General features: G+C 49.7%; 2 protein-coding genes across 4 annotated transcripts in view; both read left to right on the forward strand.

Moving 5' to 3' along the window:
• LOC105484847 (dual specificity tyrosine phosphorylation regulated kinase 3) overlaps positions 1-369 on the forward strand; it is a 49,062-nt gene extending 48,693 nt beyond the window's left edge. The window contains exon 5 of the transcript XR_011613364.1: positions 284-369. The gene's annotated coding sequence lies outside the window, so the exon portion shown is untranslated. The remainder of the gene's footprint in view (positions 1-283) is intronic.
• Positions 370-2,239: 1,870 nt separating this feature from the next.
• The window catches only part of LOC105484848 (MAPK activated protein kinase 2), a 48,808-nt gene continuing 31,360 nt past the window's right edge, over positions 2,240-19,687 (forward strand). For 2 of the 3 annotated variants that reach the window (XM_011746900.3, XM_071079365.1), the window contains exon 1: positions 2,240-2,852. In XM_011746900.3, coding sequence (XP_011745202.2) covers positions 2,574-2,852 — 279 coding nt within the window. In that variant the 5' untranslated portion in view covers positions 2,240-2,573. The remainder of the gene's footprint in view (positions 2,853-19,687) is intronic. The other variant, XM_071079354.1, reaches the window with a different exon arrangement.

The raw sequence follows: 19,687 nt of genomic DNA on the forward strand, positions 1-19,687 counted from the left end.
CAGGTGGGAATTCAGTTGTCCTGTTATTCCTAGGTCATAGGGCTTCACTATCTCCCCAGAGCTCCAGCTTGGTAGGAAAGCGGCTTTGATATCAGGAATAGATCTGTAGGCTGTGGGCACAGAGCAGAGGAGCAAGCCAACAATGTCCAAATAATGGTGATATTTAATATTTAATGATAAATTATAGTTTATGCTTTAGGATGTGTTCTCATAATTACTATTTCATTTTATTCTCTCTCAGCCCTGAAAGTAGATTTTATTGTTTTTCTCTATTCTTTTTCAGATACTGAGAGATGTTACATGTCTTGCTCAAGGTAACCCAGCTGGAGGACAGCCTTGGCTTCAGCTCATTTGTCTCTAGATCCTGTCATCTTACCGCTGTGCCTTGTCGCCTCTGAAAAGGCAGAAAGAAGTTACTCTCTAGCTTTGTGGAGAAAAACAGGTGATACCTCAACACCAAGCCATAGGGAGCCTCCAGTGACTCTGCAAAGAGAAAAAAGACCAACTCAGATTCCAGAGCAGCCCCAGACCAGAGCCTGAGCAGTTGGAGCCTTCCACCTTCCCACCTCTGTGTTCCTCTTGTCCTTGGGCATCTCCTGTGTGTGCTTCCGGGAGATGACAGCAGTGCTATAGAAGTGTTGGAGTGAAGATGTTTTCCCATCCCCTTGGCCTTAGGTAGTGTCTTTGTCTTTGAAGAGTCAAGGGAATCCGGGGAGCTGTCTAACCATATCTATCCTGTAGACTCGGGAGGAAGCTGCTAGCTGCTACAGACAGAAGAGAATCCCTGTGCTTTGGGCTCCTAGGAAGGTGTCTGCCATCCTCTCTGTGCCACTGGTATCTGTCTTCTTCCCCACCAGATTAACACCATCCACCGCTGCAGGGCTCAGCATGGCACCTTGTACATGGCGCTAAGCAGATGCTGCTTGAGAAGAGCAAATGTTCGTGTCCGGGAAACCATGTCTCTCCTTGGTCCACAGAGCCCTGCCTGCCCCAGGAAAGGACAGCGTTGGAAGGGTAAGTCCCGCCCCTCACTCCTCCCCCTCATTCCTGCCTCCACAAGCATCTTCTGGGAAAGGTGAATGAGGGAAGAGACATTGGCACTTGTGCCTTACCTACCTAAGTTCTATCCCCAAGGGCCCCTTCCGGAGGTGCTGTCTTCTTTCTGGAGTTTTGGGGGACCTCTCAGGGGGAATGTGTGGCCATAGGTCAAGCCTCATTCTCTAACTGGCCTCACCAAGACTTAAGCTGAGGTTTTGTGTTCACCTGTCTGGGTCGCCTGCCATTTCTCAACTGTTCTGTCAGTCAGAGGTGGGAGGTCAGCAGGGATGCACTTGGTCATCTCGAACCCCATTAGAATGTGTGTGGAGGCCTCCTGGCAGCTTCTATGCAGGGTCCAGCTAGATCCCTGGGCTTTTCCTGAGATACACGGGGCTAACCCACTTCTTACGGATTAATTTTTCCACATCGGAAATCAGAAGCCATTCCCCAGGGCCTCCCCTTCAGTTTCATTATCTCCTCTGACTCTGCCCACAACCTTTGAAAAACTCTCACTGTTCTTCCCACGGAGAGAGAGGTGCAAGGCTTGCTCAGCCTCACGCAGCCAATCCGTGGCAAAGGATGGCGGGAATTATGGCGGCCCAAATCTCAACCCATCCTCTTGCCACCCTGTATCCTTTTTAGTTTTTTTACATGAAAACATGTTCAAAGGTATAATTAGTAAAGTGCTCCTGACACAATAATACGTCTTTACTGAAAAACAATAAATTAATGAGAAAAGAGATGCAAAAAACCTCAGAGGAAAATGTTGAAGTTAGGGAAATATTTAATACGCCCGCCTTTGGCTCACACCTTTTCCTGGGACGATTCCAGCTCCCCCGCGAGGTCTCATCTAGCTGGACACCTACGAGCCATCCCTCTCCTTGGAAATACACCCTTCTCCCAATTTCGCTGACGCTGAGAGGCCCAGACAATTGGAGAGGAGTGGATTTTCCATCTGAATTAAGCAGCTCCTTTGACACGCCTCCCCTCTCCCTTTGCATGGCCTTGGTTAAGAACTAGGATTTCCTCGTCCTCGCTCCCTGTCCCCCAGGCAGCAGCCCCCAGACTACTCCGCGATCCTCCCAGCTCCCGGCACCGGGCGTCCTCCCCTTTAAGGACCGCCCTTCCCCCACACCACGCCTCCCCAGGCCACGCCCCCCGCCCCTCCCCTTTAAGGACCGGCCCCGGACGCAGACGAGGCTGTGACGCGGCCGCCGGCCCGGGGCTGGGTACATTGTCGCGCGGCCGCTTCCCCCCGGCCGGGCCCCCGCCGCCCCGCGGTCCCCAGAGCGCCAGGCCCCCGGGGGGAGGGAGGGAGGGAGGGAGGGCGCCGGGCCGGTGGGCGCCAGCGGCGAGCGGCGGGACCCACGGAGCCCCGCGACCCGCCGAGCCTGGAGCCGGGCCGGGTCGGGGAAGCCGGCTCCAGCTCGGAGCGAACTTCGCAGCCGGTCGGGGGGCGGCGGGGAGGGGGCCCGGAGCCGGAGGAGGGGGCGGCCGCGGGCACCCTCGCCCGTATCCCCGAACCCCCGGGCACCATGCTGTCCAACTCCCAGGGCCAGAGCCCGCCGGTGCCCTTCCCCGCCCCGGCCCCGCCGCCGCAGCCCCCCGCCCCTGCCCCGCCGCACCCCCCGGCGCAGCCGCCGCCGCCGCCCCCGCAGCAGTTCCCGCAGTTCCATGTCAAGTCCGGCCTGCAGATCAAGAAGAACGCCATCATCGATGACTACAAGGTCACCAGCCAGGTCCTGGGGCTGGGCATCAACGGGAAAGTTTTGCAGATCTTCAACAAGAGGACCCAGGAGAAATTCGCCCTCAAAGTAGGTCTGGGGCCCGGGGAGGGGAGGCGGGGCCGGCCCCGGGCCCTGGAGCTCCCCAGCGTCGGGTTCCCGTCCCGGCCTGGGTCGCGGCGCTGGCGGAGGGGTGGCCGCGGCGGGGCGGGGCGGCCGGGCCGGGGGTGCCGAGTGCGGGGCGGGCGGCGGGTCCCAGCGCCCTCGCCACCCTGACCGCTTCCGGCCGCTCCCGGGCGGGAGCCCTGGAACCCGCTCCGGGGACTCAGGGGACCCTGCCATTTTGGGGTTTGAGCGGAATCCAGACGAGTCGGAACGGTTGGCCTCGGGACTTCTGCTAATTTCACTCCATCTCAAGGAAGTGATTTTGGGGGGGGGTGGTTCCCCGTCCTCTCCTCCCTCCTTTTTCTCTCTCTGCGGGCACAAAAGGCCCATTACTCATTGAGCCGGTTGGTCGGTTGGTTTGGAGAAGTCGGATCGCAGAGGTTTATTTAGCCTCGCTCCTTATTTGGGAGCCGGAATGTGTGATTTCACTTCCCCGAGCTTCGGGAGGGCATCCGGGCCGCCTTGGGGCGCGCCAGCCAGGAGGTGTGCTGAGGCAGGGTCCTGGGCGTCCCCCGGCTGCGGGGGCGGGATTGTTTGGATCCCGGAGCTGGCCCCGTCCCACCCCCGCGCGGGGCGGCTCCGGGGTGAGGCCGGCGGTGTCCGCGGCCCGGCTGATGATTGTGAACTGAGTCTGTAACCCGCGGCCGGACCCGTGCTGATTCCGACTCCCGGAGAGGGCCACTTGCTGTCCTGGACTCGCGCGGTGATGGGCAGTCTGAGGAAACATTATCTTTGAGCCGGGGAAGCCCATCCCTTTTCTTTCTTTAAGGGGTGTGGTGGTGGGGAGAATAAGGATTCAAGTGAGAAAATCGACTTCAGAAGTTAAACAGAATGGAGTGGGAGGTCTCTGGAGATGGGTGGGTCCCCAGTGAAGTGTGAGCCGGTCTTGCAGGGACACCAACAAGGTTTTCCTCTCACAGGGGTTTCAGGTCAAACCAATCTCTAAAGGTGACATTTCAGGTTTGTTTCCCCTGGGGTGTCTCAATGATTGGAGGAGGAGAAAAATACTTCCTGTGTTGTATTTTTCTCTTCCCCATCAGCCCCCATAGCGAGCTGTATTTCAGTTATCAAATACAAAACTCAGAAATGAGGTATGGGTGGAACTATTGGAATATACAATCAGATGTTTTGAAAAACACCAGTACTTCGAAGTTGTACAGAGCAAGCATGTTCCATTTCTAGATTTTGAGGCCTCTAGAATTATTTTCCTGCTGCTCTCATACCCAACCCTGTCAGAGTTCTGTGGTTTCTGCTGTAAGTTCTTGTTGTGGGATCTCGGTTGTTGTTTAATGTTGGCTGTTGGAGAGGGAATAAGTATCTTCAACACTTCAATATTTGTGCCTTAGACTTCTCTTTCCCTACTCATAACTGAAGGGAAAGGAGGAGGAGAAATTGTTTGGATTGACCATTCACCCAACTCCATGACCTTGGGGACTGGAGTTGGGTGAATACAGTTTGACCACAGTTAACCTGTATCATTGAGGAAGTGACAGACGGTCTTTACAGGAGCGTTTGCTGTCCCCTCTGAGACACCATCTGCCTTCACCCATTAGTAGTTTGGGAACACTGGCTGTTCATTTTCTTGGATATTTGGAATATTATGTAAAGAGTTCAGAACAAAAGCTCCCAGCTTCTGCTCTGTATTCTGTGTAATAGACACATGCACAAAATCATCCTGTAAAATGCTTTTGAGTGGCAATTCAGATTTCTCTTGTAACTAATGGGATAGAGGTTTAGATATTTTTCTACTTTGAATAGTTTTGGAAGGAAAAATCCAGCAGTGTGTTAAATAACACTTATAGTTTATCCCTCTCAGGTTAGAAGTGGGTGAAGAGTGAAGTCAGTCTGTTTTGACAGGCAGCCTGCTCCCAGATCTTTTAAGTTGACTCAACTGTTAAATTGTGGATTTCCCACACACATCTTTGTGTTAAAACGTAATAATGGGGGAATAAAGGAGAGACAAGGCATTTGGAGTCTGACAGCAGTGTTAACAGCACTTCCATATCCAAATATTGGCTGAGACATAATTACAGCTGTGAGGGGAATCTGGTTCAAAGAACCCTGTTCCAGAGACACACACCAAAGAGATTTCTAGATCTTGAATTTTGATTAACCTCAGATGCTGAGTAGTGAAATGGTTTTCAAAACCAGAAGTCTCATGATTATAAAGCAGGAGAGGAAGATGGAGTGGGGCAGGAGGGATTACCCCCTTGGGAAGGTGCCTGAGAAAAGGGGAGGAGACCTCTATTCTGCAGTGTGCAGAGGCCAATGCTGGGGGCTAGGGCAGAGCTGGGGGGCAGCAGCCCAGCCTCTGCTGGGGTTCAGAAGTCTGCTATGTTGCAGCTCTGAGAGTTGATGGCAGCTGGCAGGTGCTTAGATGCTCTTCTCCTTGCCTGTAGTCTGGTGACCTCTTAGCCCTGTTAAGTGAAATCAGCGTTTGAAAAACAGTCCCAGCTCACCCTGCTGCTTCTCTCCCTCCACCTCAGAGAGCTCCCATTTAAATGCTTTTGGTGGGTGCTTTGACCTTACCTCACCATCTCTCCTGGCTGCTTTTGCTAAGTTCTGAGTCATGCTTCCAGTCAGAGTTGCAAGGGACTTGAGAGGTCATTTTGTCCAGCCCCCTCCTTTTGCAGAAGAGAAAACCAAGGCCTAGAGTGAGGGAGTGACTTGCTCAACGTACCATAGCCATTCACTTGGCAGAGGCAGGATTGGAACCCAGGTTGCCTGACTCCCAATCTCAGGCTTCTTGCCACTTACTTCCTAACTGAGCCACAGGCTCAGGGACATGGCCAGCTGCTGCTCCAGGGTGCCTCCAGCCTGAGGAGCTGTTCTGTCACCTCAGGCCCTGACTGACAGGAGAGGAGGTCAGCGAAGGGGGATGGGTGGGTATTTGCCCCCCTGCCCCCCCGCCCTCGAGCACAGTCCCCAAAGTTGGAGGGGAACTTCAACAGTAGCTCTATGCATTTTTTTAACCACTCCCTCCCCTTTTTAAGAGAGTATTTGATAGACACCTTACTTATTGTTTTTTGTACAAGAACATGGGAATTCTATTATTTCTTTGATAAGGACACCTAGTCTCAACCCACTTGTGTATTAATTAGTTGTATTCCCCGGGAGGGTTCCTCAGCTGCTTGCTACTTCACTGTGTCATGGTGACCCTTAGGTGTTAGCTCAACAAATTTAATTAAAGACCGTATCGTTGTTCTTCTTTGCGGTGCAACTCTGATTAGGTGAGGTATGTTGCTGCTTTATAGAATGTTGTCGTAACTTATCTCTGTGTATCTTTCCATTGCGTGGATTAGAGAAAACAAGGTCCTGTAGTTTCTTTTTCTTTCCTTTCTCCAGCAGTCCTCTCTCCCTACGTCGTCGTGGAAGTGCCACTGCGATGTGACTTCCTTTGTTCTGGTGAAGGGGAGATGATTAGAGCCTCTCATGATTGTTCTGGATGCTGTTGGAGGGAAATGCCAGAGCTCCCACATCCTCACAGTACAGGCACCATCTCCTTTCCAGCACACCTCATACTGTGTACCTGTGGAGGGCAAGACAGGTAGTGTGGCTAGGTGAGAGGCAGTGTCCCAAACTGGAGTTTGCTGGAGGAGTCACAAGGTTAGGAAAATTTCATTGACCAAGCTGCCTCTTTTATATGCAATATGGTTACAGATAGGTAACAGTTTGCTGCGTATCTGTCATAAGCTTAGTTGCATGGAGGACACACATGTAAAAACTGGCCTGTAAAATTTTGAGTCAAGAAACCTATTTAGAGAAGGTGAAATTAACACATGTAGGCTAGGGCTGCACTGTCCAATTTGGTAGCCACTACCCTCACATGACTAATTAAATTAAAATTAATTAACATGAATGGATTAAACTAAATTAAATTTGAAAAATCAGTTGCTAGCCACACTTCAAGTGTTCAGTAAACATGTAGCTAATGGCTATTGAATTGAACAGTGCAGAAGAACATTTTCATACTTGCAGAAAGTTCTCCTAGACTTTGCTGGTCTGGGAGCTAAATCATGTGGCTGGGATAGAGGAACTTTGAAAGAGGGGAATCTGTGGTGACTCTGGGAGCTAAGGGAGGCTCCGGCTGGGGTCAGTGGGACATGGCTGTGCCTCTGAGGAGTAAGCAAGTCTGTGAGAGGTGTGGTGATGTTGGCCTGGCTAGAACTGAGGAGAGGAACAGGAGGTCAGAGTGGTCAGGGGTTGGTGGCTCGAAATTGAAGCTAACTCATCTTGTGTCAAAGCAGGCTTTAAAGTTTTTGAGGGGCATGAAGGTGTCAAAAAGGTTAGGGATCATTGAGGTTGGGCTTGCAGAATTGTGAGGGAAGGGTCAGGTTTCTGGTTTCAGAGATCCTGTCCTTCCTGGCCCTAGCCCTGGACCCTGGCTCCTGCAGCAGGGCTCTTGGTATCCGCTGAGGCAGGTTCGAAGCCGGGTTGGCTCATTGTCCTTTTTCACTTGTGAGTTCTGGGCTTTGACTGAGCTTGGAGACCATCTCCAGCTAAGATATGGGATCAGTGTTTGAGAGGAAGGGAGAGAAAAGCAGTCCCTGGGCCTTAGGGCCAAATATTGGTGGGTGTCTAGGAAACAAAAGAACCCCTTTATGGGAGGAGGAAGGTGTTGGGACCTGTGACGTTTCTACTACTTAGGACCTGAGGGATTGGGCCATCCACAGTTGATGATTTTTCTTATGAAGCAGGTACAAGGGATTGGGAGGAGGGCCTGGAAGAGTCCAGCCTCAGAATTGCGGGAGGCAAACTTAATCCTTGGGCTAGGGGAGGGGCCAAAGCTCCCATTACCCAGAGCCCAGGAGTGTGCTGAGTGGGTGCCAAGAGGAATGTCAGCCAAGATGGGGAAGAGCAGGGCATAGTTGTCTGCATCTGAGCCATTGCCCAGTTCCCAAGCAGCCTTGCCGTGCTTTGAGCCAGGGTTCTTCCTGGTGGCGTGATGTCTGTGGTGCAGGATTCACTCTATTCTCCTACCTTCCCTCTACTTCAGGCCCTGCCAAAGGTCATGTGAGGTCTCTTTTCCCCCTCTTTCCCCTGCACTGTATCTTTCCAGATGGTTCTGCGTCCTGGAGGGAGGTGGATGGGCAGAGAAGAGTTGTTCTTTGCAGGGACTGCAGCTTTTCTTGGTAATAGTTTGAGGCCCAGTGGCAAAGCGACCCACACTTCATAGTAACTTAGAACCCACACTCCCTCGCCGTCTTTCTTGATTCCTTGCACATCACTGAGGAAGAAGCTGGGCCAGTGCAGAAAGGTTCAGTGGCATGTCCAAGGTCTTACATGGTGTTGGCATCCAAGCCACATCTTGAGACCTGGTTCCTTGGGACCTGCTCTTGGTCTGGGCTCCTTTGGTTTTTGGTTGCTAGAAGACTGCAGACCTGGTGGAGCAAAACTGAGCTCCACTAACGCATCAGCTAGGATCTTTCCACATAGGTCACCTTGTAAAAGGGGGCACTGGTGAAGAGAAAGGGCCGTGCTACTGGACAGTGTGATCATGTATGGCAGTTATAGAACCCAAATCAGATTGCTGTGTACCTTTTCTAGTTTTTAGGAAAATACTGATATTTTGTATTTTAAGATATATATAGATACAGATATGTAGAGATGAGCTTGTTACCATGGGGTATGTGCTAGATAAGAAAGCAAAAATAAGTACATACATAAATAGAAAGGTTCTAGTGTTTATATGCTGCTAACAAGTTACATGACCTTGAACAGGTCGGCTAAACTTGCCAGGGCTCATTGCATAGAGGGTCGGCTCGAGCAGCTTCTTGAACACTGGCAGGGTGAGGCAGTAGAAGGTGGTGCTGCAGGCCAGAGGCGGAGGGCAGGCAGGATAGCTTGCTGACTTGCTCCGGGTCTGACCATCAGCAGTATTTGGGTCAGCATAGATGCCCTTTCGTGGGCTTAATGCCGGGCTCCAGGGCAGCCTGTGTTCAGTTAATGAGTAATCGTCACTGACCAGCTGCTCCTTCTCTTGTATGAAGACTTAGAAAGTGTTCTAACTGGTGACTCGGCAGAGAGGATAGACTACATAATTTAGCAGGGTGTGCATCTTCTCTTTCCTTAAAATCAGAAGAATCATGGTGTAGTGGTGGTGCAAAGTAGAGATGAGGAACTCTATTCCCTACTTGAGATTCCTTTCTCATTTCAAGTCATGGGGCATTCGAAGGCCACTGTGATTGCTGGTGCAGCCTGTGCCCTGTGCACAGGGATCTGGTTGAGGAGCTAAGGGAGGGCTGAAGTCTAGCCACTGTCCCCTTTCTCGACTTTGTCTTTGTGTGTGGCTGGGTTCTTTCAAAGGAGTGCCTTTTTCTAATTCACCAAAGGTATAGTTATGGATTAGGGGTGGTTCTGAGTTTAGAGTTGGGGACTGATTCCCAGAGCTGATGAGGAAATTAGGATTTATATTCAGGTGACCCTCAGCCCCTGAGACAGGCCTGAGTAAGAAGAGATATCAGGAATCCAAGGAAGCAGGAAGAAAAGGGGTTGCCTGGTGATGTCTGTTCTCTTTCCTCCTCTTCCTGCCCATGCAACGCTAGAGCAGCTGTTTCAGCCCTGGAGGTTTGGACTGTGGGGTCCTCTGTGCTGGGTCATCAGGTTTGGTGGGAGGAGGAAGAAAACCACAGTAGAAGGAGACATAAAGTTGGGCTGGGCCTCTGGCAGTGAAAGGTTCTTGGGGTCTTTATTCTCTGATCAGTAAACACCTCTGTGTGCCAGAATGAGCTGGGACAGGGTGCCAAGGTCAGCCCATATTTGTATCTGGTGTTCTCCTCCAAGACTAGCCAAGCTGTGTGCTCATTCTGCTGGGAACCTGAGCTCTCCAAAAGGGTCATATGAAAGGGCATCTTATTCTTGAGGGACATTTCCAAGCTTCTCTGTGGCCACTGTCCATCCTGGACTCATCTGAGAGGTGAAGAGTGGTGGCCAGAGGCGGAAGCCAGTGGCCGCCCGATGGAAGCCTTTTCTGTTTCAGAGCATATGAGGGAGCTGAGGGAGCTGTACAGTTGATGCCTTCTCTCTGGCTCATCTCCATGAAGATTCTTTTGAACCAGAAGCAAAGGTGAAATCTCTCCAAGGGGAGGGGCTGAATAGGAGATCTACTGACTGTCCCCTTGCTGACTCCTCCCCCTTCGTCCTCCTGCGGGGCTCCTTATCCTCTTGCTTGTCTACAGGGAGATGATTGAGTTGATTGTTTGCTGCCATTTTAATGATCCATATTGTTAGGGGGCTCTCAGCACACACCAGACCTTAGTAGCCTGGCCTCCTGCCCAGGGCCCAGAACTGTTACTCAGCCCCTCTGCCCAACAGCTAAAAATAAACCTGCCACTGCTGCAGTCTCCCCTCACAGCCAGGCCCTGTTAGCTGTCCCAGTGCTTCCTGCCACACTGCTGACCTGTTTCTCTCAGTTGTTGCTGATGTTCTCCCTGCTTACCCCTTTCTCTTCTAGCCTGAGCTTGGTAGGTGATTTGGGGCTAACTCTTCTGAGTGCTGGGAGATGCGCTATGGTTTTTATGTTTCCAGGTGCCTAGAATTTGTGTGTATGAAAGCTCTGTGAAGCTGTCCTGCTTATTTCCCAGTAGGGAAAGGGTTAGACAAAAAGGAGAGTGACCAAGCTCATCAGAGTGGATCAGACCTTCTACTGTGCTCGCCTCCAGACCTGGCTTCCTCCAGTTTTACCTCCAAGCAGGCTTCTCTGCCAGAGTTACCTAGGGATGCTAGGACAGCCCCATGTGGGCATAGTCTGCCCCAGGCCTTCACCCTGACTGCCCTGTCACTGAGCATGCTACCTACCATGTACTCCTGCCCTGTTGCTACGTTATATTCTCCACCCGCATTGTGAGGCTTGGGGCTACCACATTCAAAAGTGTGACGTCATCTTGTCAGCTTCCAAGAAAAACTGGGCCCTGGCTCTCAGTACCTCCTTCCTGAGTCAGGCCATGGCACCTCTGGCCCTCCCAGCTCAGCCACGTGCAGAATATCACCAAGTGCATGGGTTTCTTCTACCTCTTGACTGCAGTATTGATGTGTGTCCATGGAGGTGTGGCCTCTTCCTCTGCTCCCCAGAGATCCTGGAGACTTGTGGAGCAAGATGAGGAAAGGAGCTCAGGTAGCTAGAATATCTGCTTAGCTGAGAGATACTGGGCAGAGTGTGACATTGGCATTCTGTTCTTCAGCATGGCGTTACTATTCTTTATGTTTTTTTTCTAATCCCTAGACAGGTGTTGATACTAATCGTGACCTAGGAGGGCTCTATGTCTGCTTTCGGGAATTACGGTTTATTTGGGGGAAGGGGTGTATGGTGGAGAGTGATGGTAATGGCAACCAAGACATAGGACTTGAGGAACCCTCTGCCTTCAGCTAGAGTTACATCCTCTGACCATGTGTCCATGGCCTCCTTCTCCCACCTCTCCCCGGGGCCTCATTTCCTCTGCAAGGGAAGATTAATCTGCCAGGGCCCATTGGCCTGTGCCGGGGAAGAGTTGGTTATAGTTGCTAAGTGTTTATTTTTAACTCTGACAGAAGGAGCCCCTGTCCTCAGAATAGCCATATCCTCTGTCTTTCCCTATCCCAACTGCCTTCCTTGGCTTCTGTGATTCCTAGAAGAAGGTTAGTAGGATTCTAAAGGCCAGGCTTACACAGGAGCTGGAGAAGGGCAGCCTCTCTGAGTGAGGAATCTGCAGGTTGCTCATCATGCTTGGCTTCTGCAGAGCTCAAAGGGTCCTGCGGGGAGAGTCCTGGACACTAAAGGCCATGTGTCTGGAACTTGGAGCATCTTAGGAATGCAAGTGGCTTGATGAGGAGGCTGCATGTGCCCTGCAGCTCAGAGCAGCCTGGCTGCACAGCTGAGCTGGACAGCCCAGCGAGGGGTCATCCCATGCCTTCTCCATCCTTACAGGCACCCAGATCTCTGGCAGATGGGGAGGCCACAGGGAGAAAATGAGCATACGTAGTAACCTGCCTTGGAAATGCTTGCGCTTGCAGACATGCCAAGTGCTGTCATTCCCTCTGACTGCCAGGCTCACGAGCATCATGTCCTCATGTCCTTTCTAGCAGAGCCCACCTGGGACTCTTAGTGACTTCATACCCTTTGTGTTCTCTTCCCCTGATGTGCTCTAGGGACCTGTGCTCACAGAGAGGAGGAGGAAGGGTGGCAGTGCCCCCTCTCCTGGGTCTCAAACTCGGCTAACTTTATGCATTTGATTTGGCTACCTGGGCTTGGATGCTTTAAAAGGAAATTAGGTTTGAGATGTAACCAGAGAGGGAAGGAATAGAGAGTAGTAGGGGGTGGGATGGGTGGTTGAAACATGTGGCTAACTCTGAGAACCCTCAGCTGTGGAAGGAAGGTCTTGCCCCCATGATTCTTTGGTGTGCAGTGGGGGATTAGTTTGCCTGGAGGCCAGCCCTGATCATGTAGCTTCCTAGCTTAAGCCCTTCAGTGGGTCTCTTTGCCTGCAGAATACATGAGATATCCAAATCCTTCCCAGATCTGGCCCCAATCTGTTTTTTTTTTTTTTTTTGGAACACGTGCTTTTTTTTTCTCCCCGGCTTAAGTGGCTTATATATGTTGTTTCTTTAACAGAACTGTGCTTTCCACCCACACACCTTAGCATCTATCCATCTGTGTCTTCTCTGTACCATGCCCGTCCCCCGTCCTGTCTATATCTACCTATTCCACCCTGCACAGATGCTGCTTTTCCAGAACCTTTCACACCACAAGCGGGTCTTCCCATTCTTCTCCATCAAACTTGGTGATACACTCTTACCTTTTATTTCTCTGTTTAAGTGCATTTCTCCATGTGCAAGGCATCTCTCTCTCTCTCTTTTTAACAGGAAGGCAGTTTGTTAATGGAAAGTATTTGAGGAGTCCTGCGCACAGGCAGTGACCACGGCAACCCCCTTTCCTGTGGGTGTTGTCAGAGGGGTTGGGGATGACGTCCTCAATCTGTCCGATCTTGATAACCGGGCGGGCAAGAGCCCTGAGGGCCACCTGGGCCCCAGGTCCAGGGGTCTTGGTTCTACTTCCTCCTATGGCTCGGAGTTTGATGTGTAGGGCAGTGATACCCAGCTCTGGGCCACATCCCGGGCAGCCAACAGAGCAGCATGTGGTGAGGATTCATCTCAGCCTGCCTTCACCTTCATCCCACCAGTCGCACGGCAGATGATTTCTTTGCCAGAAAGATCAGTGACATGGACAAAAGTGTCATTGAAGGATGCAAAGATATGGCAGACACCAAATACATTTCTCTCCTTCAGCTACCTGAGCTCTGAGGCTGATGACCTTTCTTCTTTTCCTTCCCCTTTCAAGGTGCCATTTCTGCATGTTGTTTCCAGATTCCGCACAGGAACTCAAGGCACCTCTTTAGATATCGGATTGGATTGTAAATTCCTTGAAAACCCACATCTTCATTATTTTTGTATGCTCTTATTTTCATGTAGTGACTGTATGTCCTCATTGAAAAACAGGCCAGGCATGGTGGCTCACACCTGTAATCTCAGTGCTTTGGGAGGACAAGTGGGAGGATCTTTTGAACTCAGGAGTTCGATATCAGCCTGGGCAACATAGCAAGGCCCCATCTCTACAAAAAATTAAAAAAATTAGCCAGCGGTGGTGGCACATACCCATAGTCTCAGCTACTTAGGAGGCTGAGGTGGGAGGATCACTTGAGCCCAGGAAGTCATGGTTACAGTGAGCTATGATCATGTCAGTGCACTGTAGCCTGGGTGACAGAGCGAGACCCTGTCTCTGAAAAAAGAATCCTAGAGTATTTTGGCACTGTGCATTATACACATTATACTTAGCTGCTGAATAAAGGTGTGATAACTGAGTAATAGTGGATGCCACAGATATTAAATGTAATGTACTAGAGGTAATCCTCAGAGTCAGGGGCGGTGGCAGCCCCAGAAGTGGGATAGTACTGCGCTGTGCTCTGTGGGACTGAGCTGGGGTAGAGTGATGATCTCTGACAGTGTCTGTTTTTATTTTTCCTGCTGCTGAAAAGCTGCTCTTAGACAGTCTTCTGAGCATTTCTTCCCTCTACCCACTTGGATCTTCTGACTCAAGCAGGCACCTTCTATTTCTGCTTACAGAGTTCTCATTCTTACAAGGACCCTGACCACAATTTCTCATTGATACCTCTCCTTCTTCTCCCTGTTCCAGGGCCCCTCCTATTCCTGTTCAGTCATGGAGATGACCTTTTTGCCCTTTGGAGAACTTGAACTGAGGGAGGGACAGATGTGGAGCTTGCCAACTTTCCTACAGCTCCTGGCATTTTCTAGTTAGCTACAGACATGGCATAGACACACAGATGCAGTCCATGGTGTTCTATCTGCTGGTCCTGCTCCTGTGTGTTGCAAGACGGACCAGTGTTAAACACTGTATTAGTCCATTTTGTGTTGCACTAAAGGAGTATCTGAGACTGGGCAATTTATAGAGAAAAGAGGTTTATTTCTCACAGTTCTGCAGGCTGTACAAGAATCATGGCACCAACATCTGCTTCTGGTCAGGACCTCATGAAGCTTTTGCTCATGGGGGAAGTTTAAGGGGGAGCAGGCATGTCACATGTTGAGAAGAGGGAGCATGGGGGTGGGGGCGGCCCTCGACTCTTTTTAACAACCAGATCTTGTATGAACTCCGAGTGAGAACTCATTGCTACAAGGGAGGACACCAAGCCATTCATGAGGGATCTGCCCCCAAGACCCAAACATCTCCCACCAGGCCCCACCTCCAACACTGGGGATCATACTTCAACATGAGATTTGGAGGGGCCAAATATCCAAACTATATCAAGTACCCAGTTGCCGGGACTGAGGTCAGAGGTTTGAATCTCAGGGGGCTTCTTAACTCCATGCCACAACAGATTTGCACAGGAAAGAGAACCTGACACTAGACTGGAATCTGAGAGACCTGGCTACTAACTCTACCTATGTGGCCCCAAGCAAGTCCTAGGACCTGTCTGGGCCTCACTCAGTCTCCTCATTGTAAATGAACAGGACCAGACTTGACCTTGAAGGACTCTTGCACCGAAGGCCTTTCATCACTGTTGTTGCATCTGCACTGCTGGGAAAATAACCTAATGCTGGGAAACAAGTGGTCAGCCTGGGTCCCAGGGAGCCTTCGGGACTAAGAGCCATCATGTCTGTCCTCAGTTTCTGCAGGACAGTGTTACTTCACCTTTCTCCTGGCTACAGTGTTTTTATTCATTCAGACAATGTTTATAAATGTTTATTCTTCTCCATGCCTGCCTCCTGTCTTTCCTGCTGACTGGCCATCAGGAGGCCCAGATGGCAGGATTAGCTTGGAATGGCAGAACAATCAAGGGTCATCCTCTTGGGTTTAGACCCCTTTAATACCTCTGCTATATGAGATGAGAAGAATTTAGAACATTGATTCCTTCTAGCAGCTTAGACTAGGACCCCTGCCTTTCTAAGCAGGATTTGCCTGTGGGTGCCTTCTATACCCTTGAGATCCAAAGCAACTTACTACTCAAGAAAATTAATTGGCAATGCCAAGAGTGACTTGTACAGCTTCCCTAAGGATAGCTCAAAACAGCAGATAGAGTTTGATACAATATAACAATTTTCTATTATTCAGATCACTGTAGGAAACTTAGCAACTCTGTGAAGGTTTCCTAGATTAATAATAAGTCTTTATTGAGCAGATACTGTATATCAGGCATTGTGTTAGGTGTTTTACTTACATTCTTGTTAATCCTTAAAATAATCCTTTTAGTGCAAAGTGAAAGTCCCTGTTTTACAGAAGAAACATGTTCAAACATATACAGAATAATTCATTAGCAGTTATTTATTGAGCACCTACTAAGTGCTAAGCATTATCTTGGGTTCTGGATATACATCAGTATATAAAACAGACAAAAAAGCTATCTGGGGGGTGTGAAGGGGGACCAGGTAGAGGAATAGCAAATGCAAAGGCAAAAGCCTGAGGCTTATTAATGAGTGTGTCTAGCTCTAAAACCTAGGCTCCCTCCAGCTGACAGTATTGCCTCTCTAATGGTCCTTTGTGACTCCATTATAACTGGGTACTTAGATGACCTAGCAATTTAAGTTTATCATCCAATATTTATGGGATACTTACTTTGTGCACATTGCTACGATGATATGAATAAGTTGTAGGCCCTGCCTTGGGAAACATACAGTTTAGAGGAATGAACACCCGTGTGTATAAAATGAATGAAAGAAGACTTCCTCTCAAAATCCAGGTTGTACCATTTCTTGCATGTTGTCATTTGACTCTTGTAGGCGCCAGGTGATGTGGTTCCTCATTTTGTATCTGAAGGAAGAGGTTCAGGGAGTGGGTGGGGGTTAAGTGTCTGGGCACCAGGGTGGCCAATGAAGGATGCAGAGACACACAATGGGCTCTTCAAGGTGGGAGGGAGTAGAGGGTGGGATCACTGCCTGGCATGGGCAGAGGATACTTCATGGACACATACCTGTGACACACCCAGGGGAGGGTGCAGATGAAAATACGTCCAGTGGGATGGTTTCTAAGGAGAAGTGTGAGGAACTGCACTGGGGCTCCCATATTTTGGCTAAGGAGGGAGAGATGCTGCCTCTCCAGGAATCTGGTAATAGGCAATGCTTGAGATTGGTGTGAACCGAACCGTCACATAGAGCCGGGAGAAGTCACGAAGGAGGCATGAAAAAGAAATGGCTGGGCTGAAGCTGTGGCACAGCCTTTTTTATCCTCCTTTGGGCCCTCATATGGCTTCTCTTCTGCTCTGAAGAATCTCATCCTTCTTGAGTTTAGCCTTCTAGGTGAAGGAGTGGGCAGACTGTATGCAGGGAGATGGGGAGGCTGTGTGTGTGCCCTGCAGCTCAGGAGCTGAGAGAACAGAGGTCAGGGCTTCGGTTAGTGCAGATGGGAAAGTGAAGCAATGGGTCGGGTCTGTTCGTTCCTGAGCATGTCCTGTGACAAAGGAAGTTGCAACATGTCTGTCTTTCTCTCTCTCTCTCTCTCTTTCTTTTCTTCTTTCTTTTTTCCATTTCCCTCCCTCCCTCCCTTCCTTCCCTTTCTCCTTCCTTCCTTCCTTTCTTTTCTCTGTCTCTTTTCTTCTCTTTCTTTCTTCTTCCTTTTTTTTTTTTAAATAAAGAAGCAGGTAAAACCATCTTCTAGGAAACGTCAGAAAAAGTATCTGGTCTGTGATGGGTGGTTCTTGCCCCTCCCCTTGCAGTGCTTTTCCTGTGTAGTTTTTCTTTTTTCCTTTCCCATCTACACCTTCCACTCTCCTTTCCTCTGAGAGATTGTGTCTCTGCAGCAGGCCAGCTGTGTCTCCAAAGGGAAGTAGTCAGTGCTTGGACTGAGGCAACCTTGAGAAAGAATCCTCTCCATTGTCCTCCAGGTGAGAGAGCTGTTGCACCAACTCACACCTGGAAGGTTGCTGGTGGTCTCTCCCTAGACAGAGAACTGTTTAAATGTGACAGGTGGTTCCTGATTCCCACCTGGCATTTTTTTTTTTTTTTTCTGCTGCACAGGTCTGTGTTGTGTCTCAGAAGGCCGAGGGAATACTTACTTCTCAACTCAGATAACCACCTTGTTGGTAGATTCAGTGTGTGTCTGTGTCAAGGCAGATGCTGGGAAAAAGGGCCCAGAATGTGTGTATGAGGTAGAAATCAAGGCTAGAAGACCACACATGTTAATCTGGAGTACTTGGTCAGGTTTGATTTTGGCCTGTGTGCTATAGCTGGGTAGGAAGCCAGTTGTGTTTGGAAATGTACAGATGATCTATTTTCCTGATGAAACCTTTTGATATCTGGAATAAACTTAGCTCGCTTTCTCTCTTTCCCTCTTTTGAGATTCAGTTTCTCTCCCTTGGACTTCTATACCCCAGTAGAGCCAAAAGTTCCAGTACAAACCAGTTTTGAGACTCCAGCATTAGTCAACTAAGGGATGTTCTAGGTCATCCCTGAGAATGAGGTCTGCTTGCTCCAGGGAAGCTAGGAAATGGCACCAGGTGTCAGGCCCTGCTGCCCAGGATGGGGTGACAGCTGTTGGTGTTAATTATGTTTCTGGGCAGAACAGGGTAAAGTCCTTGGGGGCGAGAGTTTTTGTTCAGGCACTGTGTTCCCTGTACCTGTTGCCTCTGGTACAGCTGCTGCAGAGCCCCTCCTGTCCTGCTGTCTTCTTTGAATTTAATCTCCCTGTGATCAGGTGCATCTCTTCAGACTGGAGACAAGCTTAGAGGAGTGGTGGAGGAAGTGGGGCCAGAATTTACTTGTTTACTGGATCCCACTGAGAATACAGAATCTCTCTTTCACGAGAAGCTATGCTGGCTTCTGTGGTAGCCACTGGCCATAAGTGGCTATTAAAATTAAGTATTAATAAAATTTAAAATTCAGTTCCTCAGTAGTGCCAGCCACATTTCAAGTGCTCAGTAGTTAGCTGGTGGCCATGGTTTTATGCAGCACAGATAGAGAACATTTTATCATCACAGAATATTCTCTTAGACAATGCGAGATTCTGAGATAATTTTTCTAATCCTGGTAAACACTTATCTGAGCTGGAAAGGGATTTGAGGAAGGGTGCAGGGAGAGGTTTTGAAGCCCAGGTGAGAGGTCAAGTAGAAGGTATTCATTTAGAAAAGGATCTTAAAAAGTTTTTAGTTTGTAGGGCCAGGCGCAGTGGCTCATGCCAATAATCCCAGCACTTTGTGAGGCTGAGGCGGGCAAATTGCTTGAGCCCAGGAGTTCGAGACCGGCCTAGGTAACATGGCGAAACTCTGTCTCTACAAAAAATACAAAAGTTAGCCGGGCGTGGTGGCATGCACATATAGTTCGATCTACTCAGGAGGCTGAGGTGGGAGGATCACTTGAGCCTGGGAGGTCAAGTCTGCAGAGAGCCATTATTGCACCACTGTACTCTAGCCTGGGTGACAGAATGAGACCCTGTCTCAAAAAAAAAAAAAAAAAAAAAGGAGTTCACCTTGTTGAGGACTACATCCTAACAGATGGTCACCTGGCCCAGTGGCTCCCAAAGCAGGGTGATTGTTAGACTCACTTGTGGGTAGCATTTCAAGATTCAGATTCCTGGGCACCACTCTTTGTGTCTAATTGAGTCCAAGACTCTTCAGACAAGGTAACCCGGAATGTGCATTTTTAATGTGCTCCCCAAGTGATAATTATCTGGGTTTGGCAACCACCAACCTATCATACCTATGCTTAAATTCTTCCAATGGTGAGGAGCTTATCCCTTTTTGAGAAAACCTTACCATTAAAGAAAAATTTGCTGTTGTTAAAGTTCTATGTTTTTCAAATCTTGAGATTTGGTTCTTTGAGGTCGTGAAATCCTTTGGTACTCATTGCGTCTTCAGAGCCTTGCAGAACGCATCATCTTCATCTCCGCACTCAGTCTTCAGCAGGTATTTGAGGTCAGCTGTGGTGTGGTCCCTGCCACTCCAAGTCATGGCACGCATCAGAATGCCTGATCTGCCAAGGGCTCTAGGGAAATGCAGAGATGCAACATCATTCCAGGATCCTTCCAATTGTCAGGCCTTGCTGAGACCCAGAGGAAAGGTCTGAATCTCAGTGGAGCCCTATAGGGACAGCCCAAGGGCCATCCAGCTGGTGAGGGCCATGTGTACCTCTGCCTCTCTGCATCCTGCTCTGTAGGGAAGAGTCCCTGTTTCTTTGCACGTTAGCACTTGTTAACACCGACCTGGTTTTCTTCAGAGGCATTGAGAGATTCAGCCATCCATTCCCGGTGATGACAGATGTCATTTCTGTTTCGAGATCTTCAGTAG

This window comes from Macaca nemestrina, chromosome 1 (genome assembly GCF_043159975.1).
Source record: "Macaca nemestrina isolate mMacNem1 chromosome 1, mMacNem.hap1, whole genome shotgun sequence".
NCBI classification, from domain to species: Eukaryota; Metazoa; Chordata; class Mammalia; order Primates; family Cercopithecidae; genus Macaca; species Macaca nemestrina.